This window comes from Oncorhynchus mykiss, chromosome 13 (assembly GCF_057628025.1).
Source record: "Oncorhynchus mykiss isolate SJ-2025 chromosome 13, ASM5762802v1, whole genome shotgun sequence".
In the NCBI taxonomy this organism is placed as follows: domain Eukaryota; kingdom Metazoa; phylum Chordata; class Actinopteri; order Salmoniformes; family Salmonidae; genus Oncorhynchus; species Oncorhynchus mykiss.
In genome coordinates, this window is record NC_143034.1 from 7,782,234 (window position 1) to 7,792,500 (window position 10,267).

The 10,267-nt window shown below is 47.1% G+C and overlaps 1 protein-coding gene across 5 annotated transcripts in view; it reads left to right on the plus strand.

Annotated features, from left to right (window-relative positions):
* Positions 1 to 10,267, plus strand: part of mslnb (mesothelin b) — a 133,706-nt gene that overhangs the window by 21,259 nt on the left and 102,180 nt on the right. For all 5 annotated transcript variants that reach the window (XM_090194767.1, XM_090194771.1, XM_090194770.1 and 2 more), the window contains exons 5-8: positions 1,770 to 1,892; positions 6,007 to 6,206; positions 9,689 to 9,789; positions 10,258 to 10,267. The exon at positions 10,258 to 10,267 is cut by the window's right edge and continues 103 nt beyond it. In XM_090194767.1, coding sequence (XP_090050893.1) covers positions 1,770 to 1,892; positions 6,007 to 6,206; positions 9,689 to 9,789; positions 10,258 to 10,267 — 434 coding nt within the window. The remainder of the gene's footprint in view (positions 1 to 1,769; positions 1,893 to 6,006; positions 6,207 to 9,688; positions 9,790 to 10,257) is intronic.

Consider the following 10,267-nt stretch of genomic DNA (forward strand, 5'->3'; position numbering starts at 1 on the left):
AACATGTTTATAAAGTTCAACCAATAGTAATCCACCATCAGATGAATCAGGTGTGTTAGTGCCGGGCTGGAACAAAAGGCTGCGCTGACACCCTGCGGCCCTCAGGGACACTGGTTTAGAATGTGTTCTGTTGGAGGAACAGGAGGAGTTGGGAAACACTGGTTTAGAATGTGTTCTGTTGGGGGAACAGGAGGAGTTGGGAAACACTGGTTTAGAATGTGTTCTGTTGGAGGAACAGGAGGAGTTGGGAAACACTGGTTTAGAATGTGTTCTGTTGGGGGAACAGGAGGAGTTGGGAAACACTGGTTTAGAATGTGTTCTGTTGGGGGAACAGGAGGAGTTGGGAAACACTGGTTTAGAATGTGTTCTGTTGGGGGAACAGGAGGAGTTGGGAAACACTGGTTTAGAATGTGTTCTGTTGGGGGAACAGGAGGAGTTGGGAAACACTGGTTTAGAATGTGTTCTGTTGGGGGAGTTGGGAAACACTGGTTTAGAATGTGTTCTGTTGGGGGAACAGGAGGAGTTGGGAAACACTGGTTTAGAATGTGTTCTGTTGGAGGAGTTGGGAAACACTGGTTTAGCATGTGTTCTGTTGGAGGAACAGGAGGAGTTGGGAAACACTGGTTTAGAATGTGTTCTGTTGGAGGAACAGGAGGAGTTGGGAAACACTGGTTTAGAATGTGTTCTGTTGGAGGAACAGGAGGAGTTGGGAAACACTGGTTTAGAATGTGTTCTGTTGGGGGAGTTGGGAAACACTGGTTTAGAATGTGTTCTGTTGGGGGAACAGGAGGAGTTGGGAAACACTGGTTTAGAATGTGTTCTGTTGGAGGAACAGGAGGAGTTGGGAAACACTGGTTTAGAATGTGTTCTGTTGGGGGAACAGAAGGAGTTGGAAAACACTGATCTAGAAAAACAGTAGACATGACTTAGCTTGCGTCACATGACTTAGCTTGCGTCACATGACTTAGCCCGCGTCACATGACTTAGCCCGCGTCACATGACTTAGCCCGCGTCACATGACTTAGCCCGCGTCACATGACTTAGCCAGCGTCACATGACTTAGCCCGTCTCACAAACTGAACCCTATTTCCTGCATGGGTCCTGGTCAAAAGGTGTTCACTGTAAAGGGATCAGGGGGCCATTTGGAGCGCAGACAGAGGTACGATCTAACACCTGATGACAGACTGATGAGGACCTAGAATAACACAATGATATGGCTTTAGCTGCATCACGTGATACTACCAACAATCTAACTGATGCAGATATAGTAGGATGTAGTAACAGGACACTACCAACAATCTAACTGATACAGATATAGTAGGATGTAACAGGAAACTACCAACAATCTAACTGATGCAGATATAGTAGGATGTAACAGGAAAATGCCAACAATCTAACTGATGCAGATATAATAGGACACTACCAACAATCTAACTGATACAGATATAGTAGGATGTAACAGGACACTACCAACAATCTAACTGATACAGATATAGTAGGATGTAACAGGAAACTACCAACAATCTAACTGATGCAGATATAGTAGGATGTAGTAACAGGACACTACCAACAATCTAACTGATGCAGATATAGTAGGATGTAACAGGAAAATGCCAACAATCTAACTGATGCAGATATAATAGGACACTACCAACAATCTAACTGATACAGATATAGTAGGATGTAACAGGAAACTACCAACAATCTAACTGATGCAGATATAGTAGGATGTAGGAACAGGAAGTCATGATGTTATTGTCCATCCCCAGGCTGGTGATCCTACCTCTAACTTCCTCCAGTGTGTGGGTCTGCCAGCTACAGACACAGGGAGAGACCACCTGCAGAACCTGAAGGACACCCTCGACGCTGCCCTGGATGTCTACTCCTTCATGGTAGCTTGATACATCCCCAGACCTGCATTCAAATACTATCTGAAACCTTTCAAATGTACCGAGCAAAAATATAAACGCAACATTGATTTTACAGCATTACAGTTCACATAAGGAAATAAGTCGATTTAAATAAATGCATTAGGCCCTAATCTATGGATTTCACAGGACTGGGCAGAGGTGTAGCTATGGTTGGGCCTGGGAGGGCATAGGCCCACCCACTAGGAAGCCAGGCCCAGCCAATCAGAATGAGTTTTCTCTAAACCAACGTTGGGTATGTGGGTTATGGTAGAGAAGTTAACATGTAATTCTCTGGCAACAGTTCTGGTGGACATTCCTGCAGTCAGTCAGCATACCAATTGAAACGCACCTTATTTGATTGGAATGTTGACGCGGCTCCAGAACTTCAGAACTGATCTGAACATTCCGTCAGCGGAATGCCACTTCTCAGTGACAGACAATAATGCAAGTGACAGATGGGTAGAAGTGCTGAGCGATGTGAAGCCTGTTATGGACTCCACGGCTTGTCCTTCCCATAATGAACAACTGCTATAGGATCAGCATCTGAGTAAACGTGATGGCTAACCTGTTAGCCATCATGACGTTGATAGTGAACCAAGCGTTGGTTCAGTTGGCAGGATGTCGTTGAGGGTGTGAATAAACGTATGTTATGAAACACACCACGGTGGTGAAGATCACAAGATGCCCCAGTCCCTGCTACCAGGACGGGTCTTCACTTAACCTGTACAGTATAATATTATGCTTAGTCAACCCTCTCTGGCAATATCATGTTTTATTGCACTTAAAGGAGAGCCTGCACTTCTCCCAAGTCTGACTGTACCAAACTCTCATCACCCACCCCACTCTCATCACCCACCCCACTCTCATCACCCACCCCACTCTCATCACCCACCCACTCTCATCACCCACCCCACTCTCATCACCCACCCCACTCTCATCACCCCCCACTCTCATCACCCACTCCCCAGAGGCTGACCCCACTCTCATCACCCCCACACTCTCATCACCCCCCACTCTCATCACCCACCCCACTCTCATCACCCCCCACTCTCATCACCCACCCCACTCTCATCACCCACCCCACTCTCATCACCCACCCCACTCTCATCACCCACCCCACTCTCATCACCCACCCACTCTCATCACCCACCCCACTCTCATCACCCACCCCACTCTCATCACCCCCCACTCTCATCACCCACCCCCCAGAGGCTGACCCCACTCTCATCACCCCCACACTCTCATCACCCCCCACTGTCATCACCCACCCCACTCTCATCACCCCCCACTCTCATCACCCACTCCCACTCTCATCACCCCACACTCTCATCACCCACTCCACTCTCATCACCCCCCACTCTCATCACCCTCCCACTTTCATCACCCACCCCACTCTCATCACCCCCCCCCCACTCTCATCACCCACCCCCCACTCTCATCACCCACCCCACTCTCATCACCCCCCACTCTCTTCACCCCCCACTCTCATCACCCACCCCACTCTCATCACCCCCCACTCTCATCACCCACCCCCCACTCTCATAACCCACCCCACTCTCATCACCCACCCCACTCTCATCACCCACCCACTCTCATCACCCACCCCACTCTCATCACCCACCCCACTCTCATCACCCCCCACTCTCATCACACACCCCCCAGAGGCTGACCCCACTCTCATCACCCCCACACTCTCATCACCCCCCACTCTCATCACCCACCCCACTCTCATCACCCCCCACTCTCATCACCCACCCAACTCTCATCACCCCCCACTCTCATCACCCACTCCACTCTCATCACCCCCACTCTCATCACCCCCCCACTCTCATCACCCACCCCACTCTCATCACCCCCCCCCCCACTCTCATCACCCACCCCCCACTCTCATCACCCACCCCACTCTCATCACCCCCCACTCTCTTCACCCCCCACTCTCATCACCCACCCCACTCTCATCACCCCCCACTCTCATAACCCACCCCCCACTCTAATCACCCACCCCACTCTCATCACCCCCACACTCTCATCACCCCCCACTCTCATCACCCACCCCACTCTCATCACCCCCCACTCTCATCACCCCCCCACCCCACTCTCATCACCCACCCCCCACTCTCATCACCCACCCCACTCTCATCACCCCCCACTCTCTTCACCCCCCACTCTCATCACCCACCCCACTCTCATCACCCCCCACTCTCATCACCCACCCCCCACTCTCATCACCCACCCCACTCTCATCACCCACCCCACTCTCATCACCCACCCACTCTCATCACCCACCCCACTCTCATCACCCACCCCACTCTCATCACCCCCCACTCTCATCACACCCCCACTCTCATCACCCCCCCCCACTCTCATCACCCCCCACTCTCATCACCCCCCCACTCTCATCACCCCACCACTCTCTTCACCCCCCCACTCTCATCACCCCCCCACTCTCATCACCCCCCACTCTCATCACCCCCCCACTCTCATCACCCACCCCAATCCACTCTCATCACCCCCCCCCCACTCTCATCACCCCCCCACTCTCTTCACCCCCCCCACTCTCATCACCCCCCCACTCTCATCACCCCCCCACTCTCATCACCCCCCCCACTCTCATCACCCCCCACTCTCTTCACCCCCCCACTCTCATCACCCCCCCACTCTCATCACCCACCCCAATCCACTCTCATCACCCCCCCCCCACTCTCATCACCCCCCCACTCTCATCACCCCCCCACTCTCATCACCCCACCACTCTCATCACCCCCCACTCCCTCACCCCCCCACTCTCATCACCCCCCCCCACTCTCATCACCCACCCCAATCCACTCTCATCACCCCCCCCCCACTCTCATCACCCCCCCACTCTCATCACCCCCCCACTCTCTTCACCCCCCCCCCACTCTCATCACCCCCCCCACTCTCGTCACCCACCCCAATCCACTCTCATCACCCCCCCCCCCCCCACTCTCATCACCCCCCCACTCTCTTCACCCCCTCCCCCACTCACATCACCCCCCCCCCCCACTCTCATCACCCGCCCACTCTCTTCACCCCCCCACTCTCTTCACCACCCCCCCCCCCCCCCCCTGGAACCTACCAACTAAACATGATCCCCCTGCAGGGCTATAGTCTCCTAACCAGTCTCTCTCCCCCCGCAGAGCTATAGTCTCCTAACCAGTCTCTCTCCCTCCCCTCCAGAGGTCCAGTCTATCCCTGTTGTTGAGTCTACAACTGGATATCTGACAACACAGAAGCTGAGGTCTACCAGCATGTTATTATATACTTAACCCCTGTCTCCCCCTCTCCAGAGATCCAGTCTATCCCAGACCCCAGTGTTCGGACTAGAGCTGGTTATCAGTGTGAACCTTAACCCCTGTCTCCCCCTCTCAATCAATCAATCAATCAATCAATCAAATTTATTTTATATAGCCCTTCGTACATCAGCTGATATCTCAAAGTGCTGTACAGAAACCCAGCCTAAAACCCCAAACAGCAAGCAATGCAGGTGAAGAAGCACGGTGGCTAGGAAAAACTCCCTAGAAAGGCCAAAACCTAGGAAGAAACCTAGAGAGGAACCAGGCTATGTGGGGTGGCCAGTCCTCTTCTGGCTGTGCCGGGTGGAGATTATAACAAAACATGGTCAAGATGTTCAAATGTTCATAAATGACCAGCATGGTCGAATAATAATAAGGCAGAATAGTTGAAACTGGAGCAGCAGCACAGTCAGGTGGACTGGGGACAGCAAAGAGTCATCAGAGATCCAGAGATCCAGTCTACCCCAGACCCCAGTGTTCGGACTAGAGCTGGGTATCAGTGTGAACCTTAACCCCTGTCTCCCCCTCTCCAGAGATCCAGTCTATCCCAGACCCCAGTGTTCGGACTAGAGCTGGGTATCAGTGTGAACCTTAACCCCTGTCTCCCCCTCTCCAGAGATCCAGTCTATCCCAGACCCCAGTGTTCGGACTAGAGCTGGGTATCAGTGTGAACCTTAACCCCTGTCTCCCCCTCTCCAGAGATCCAGTCTATCCCAGACCCCAGTGTTCGGACTAGAGCTGGGTATCAGTGTGAACCTTAACCCCTGTCTCCCCCTCTCCAGAGATCCAGTCTATCCCAGACCCCAGTGTTCGGACTAGAGCTGGGTATCAGTGTGAACCCAGAGGCAGAAGCCTACCAAGATGAGGACCTGATAAAGCTGTGGATGGAGGTGAAACTGAAACCACTCCTCTCCAGCATCTCCAGAGGGTTCCTAACCTGCCTCAGCAACAAGAACTTCAGCTGCAACACCTACCAGACCATGTATTACAATTACTATATATAATATGATATCACCTACCAGACCATGTATTACAATTACTATATATAATATGATATCACCTACCAGACCATGTATTACAATTACTATATATAATATGATATCACCTACCAGACCATGTATTACAATTACTATATATAATATGATATCACCTACCAGACCATGTTATAACATCACCTACCAGACCATGTTATAATATCACCTACCAGGCCATGTTATAATATCATCTACCAGACCATGTTATAATATCACCTACCAGACCATGTTATAATATCACCTACCAGACCATGTTATAATATCACCATGTTATAACATCACCTACCAGACCATGTTATAATATCACCTACCAGACCACGTTATAATATCACCTACCAGACCATGTTATAATATCACCTACCAGACCATGTTATAATATCACCTACCAGACCATGTTATAATATCACCATGTTATAACATCACCTACCAGACCATGTTATAATATCACCTACCAGACCACGTTATAATATCACCTACCAGACCATGTTATAATATCACCTACCAGACCATGTTATAATATCACCTACCAGACCATGTTATAATATCATCTACCAGACCATGTTATAATATCACCTACTAGACCATGTTATAATATCACCTACCAGACCATGTTATAATATCACCTACCAGACCATGTTATAATATCACCTACCAGACCATGTTATAATATCACCTACCAGACCATGTTATAACATCACCTACCAGACCATGTTATAATATCACCTACCAGACCATGTTATAATATCACCTACCAGACCATGTTATAATATCACCTACCAGACCATGTTATAATATCACCTACCAGACCATGTTATAATATCACCTACCAGACCATGTTATAATATCACCATGTTATAACATCACCTACCAGACCATGTTATAATATCACCTACCAGACCATGTTATAATATCATCTACCAGACCATGTTATAATATCACCTACCAGACCATGTTATAATATCACCTACCAGACCATGTTATAATATCACCATGTTATAACATCACCTACCAGACCATGTTATAATATCACCTACTAGACCATGTTATAATATCACCTACCAGACCATGTTATAATATCACCATGTTATAACATCACCTACCAGACCATGTTATAATATCACCTACTAGACCATGTTATAATATCACCTACCAGACCATGTTATAATATCACCTACTAGACCATGTTATAATATCACCTACCAGACCATGTTATAATATCACCTACCAGACCATGTTATAATATTACCTACCAGACCACGTTATAATATCACCTACCAGACCATGTTATAATATCACCTACCAGACCATGTTATAATATCACCTACCAGACCATGTTATAATATCACCTACCAGACCATGTTATAATATCACCTACCAGACCACGTTATAATATCACCTACCAGACCATGTTATAATATCACCTACCAGACCATGTTATAATATCACCTACCAGACCATGTTATAACATCACCTACCAGACCATGTTATAATATCACCTACCAGACCATGTTATAACATCACCTACCAGACCATGTTATAACATCACCTACCAGACCATGTTATAATATCACCTACCAGACCATGTTATAATATCACCTACCAGACCATGTTATAATATCACCATGTTATAACATCACCTACCAGACCATGTTATAATATCACCTACCAGACCATGTTATAATATCACCTACCAGACCATGTTATAATATCACCATGTTATAACATCACCTACCAGACCATGTTATAATATCACCTACCAGACCATGTTATAATATCACCTACCAGACCATGTTATAACATCACCTACCAGACCATGTTATAATATCACCATGTTATAATATCACCTACCAGACCATGTTATAATATCACCTACCAGACCATGTTATAATATCACCATGTTATAATATCACCTACCAGACCATGTTATAATATCACCTACCAGACCATGTTATAATATCACCATGTTATAATATCACCTACCAGACCATGTTATAATATTACCTACCAGACCACGTTATAATATCACCTACCAGACCATGTTATAATATCATTTACCAGACCATGTTATATTATCACCTACCAGACCATGTTATAATATCACCTACCAGACCATGTTATAACATCACCTACCAGACCATGTTATAATATCACCTACCAGACCACGTTATAATATCACCTACCAGACCATGTTATAATATCACCTACCAGACCATGTTATAATATCACCTACCAGACCATGTTATAACATCACCTACCAGACCATGTTATAATATCACCTACCAGACCATGTTATAATATCACCTACCAGACCATGTTATAACATCACCTACCAGACCATGTTATAATATCACCATGTTATAACATCATCTACCAGACCATGTTATAATATCACCTACCAGACCATGTTATAATATCACCTACCAGACCATGTTATAATAGCACCATGTTATAACATCACCTACCAGACCATGTTATAATATCACCTACCAGACCATGTTATAATATCACCATGTTATAATATCACCATGTTATAATATCACCTACCAGACCATGTTATAATATCACCTACCAGTCCATGTTATAATATCACCTACCAGACCATGTTATAACATCACCTACCAGACTATGTTATAATATCACCTACCAGACCATGTTATAATATCACCTACCAGACCATGTTATAATATCACCTACCAGACCATGTTATAATATCACCTACCAGACCATGTTATAATATCACCTACCAGACCATGTTATAATATCACCTACCAGACCATGTTATAACATCACCATGTTATAATATCACCTACCAGACCATGTTATAATATCACCTACCAGACCATGTTATAACATCACCTATTACCTAGTATTACAGTAGTGAGGAATCCCTGCATGTTGTAGTAGACAACTCAGCCTTGCTCTTCCTTTATCTGGTGTCAGGACATGTCTTCCTAACCTACAACTGTATAATTCTAATCCTTACAAAATTATTCAAAATTACCATAGACTAGTTATAAAGGACTGGACACACACAGAGGGAATCCCCTCTCAGTCTACTGAGACACCTGCTGCTGACTGCATGTCATCTCAGCATCTTCTCTCCCTCTCACTTCCGTCCTTACATTCCTTCCTTCCTTCCTTCCTTCCTTCCTTCCTTCCTTCTTTCCTTCCTTCCTTCCTTCCTTCCTTCCTTCCTTCCTTCCTTCCTTCCTTCCTTCCTTCCTTCCTTCCTTCCTTCCTTCCTCTCTCTCTCTCTCTCTCTCTCTCTGACTCTCCCAACCTCTCCCTCTATCCATCCTCCTTGTTCTCTCCTTCCTCTCTCTCTCTCTCTCTCTCTCTCCCTCTCCCTCTATCCATCCTCCTTGTTCTCTCCTTCCTCTCTCTCTCTCCCGCCATTCTTCACCATCCCCTATTCTCTCTCTGTCTCCAGGGTGGAGGAGTTGAGTGATCATTTCTCAGAGATGGATCCGATCAGACAGAGGTGGATCTATATGTTCTTCATGTACCCCTTCCTCTCCGGGGAGAGAGCAGGTACAACTTAACACCTTTATAACATGACATAACTACTAGTGACAGCTCATAACATGTTCATAACAGTTCTTCATGTAGCCCTTCCTCTCCGGAGAGAGAAGGAGGTACAACTTAACACCTTTATAACATGACATAACTACTAGTGACAGCTCATAACATGTTCATAACAGTTCTTTAGGTAGCCCTTCCTCTCAAACATAACCCAGGGGTGGACAGCATTACTCCTGGAGAACTACTGGGTGTGCAGGCTTTTGCTCCAGACCAACACAAACACACCTGGTCCAGCTGATTAGGAGAACCAGGTGTCCTAGACCAAGAGAAGGGCTGGAAAGGAAACGACCAACCCAGAAACCACCAACCCAGAAACCACCAACCCAGAAACCACCAACCCAGAACCCCTTTTGACACGACTCAACAGTGCCCCCCCCCCCCCCCCCCCAACAGCTCATAGCTCTTCTCTGTGTGCAGGCTGTGTGAG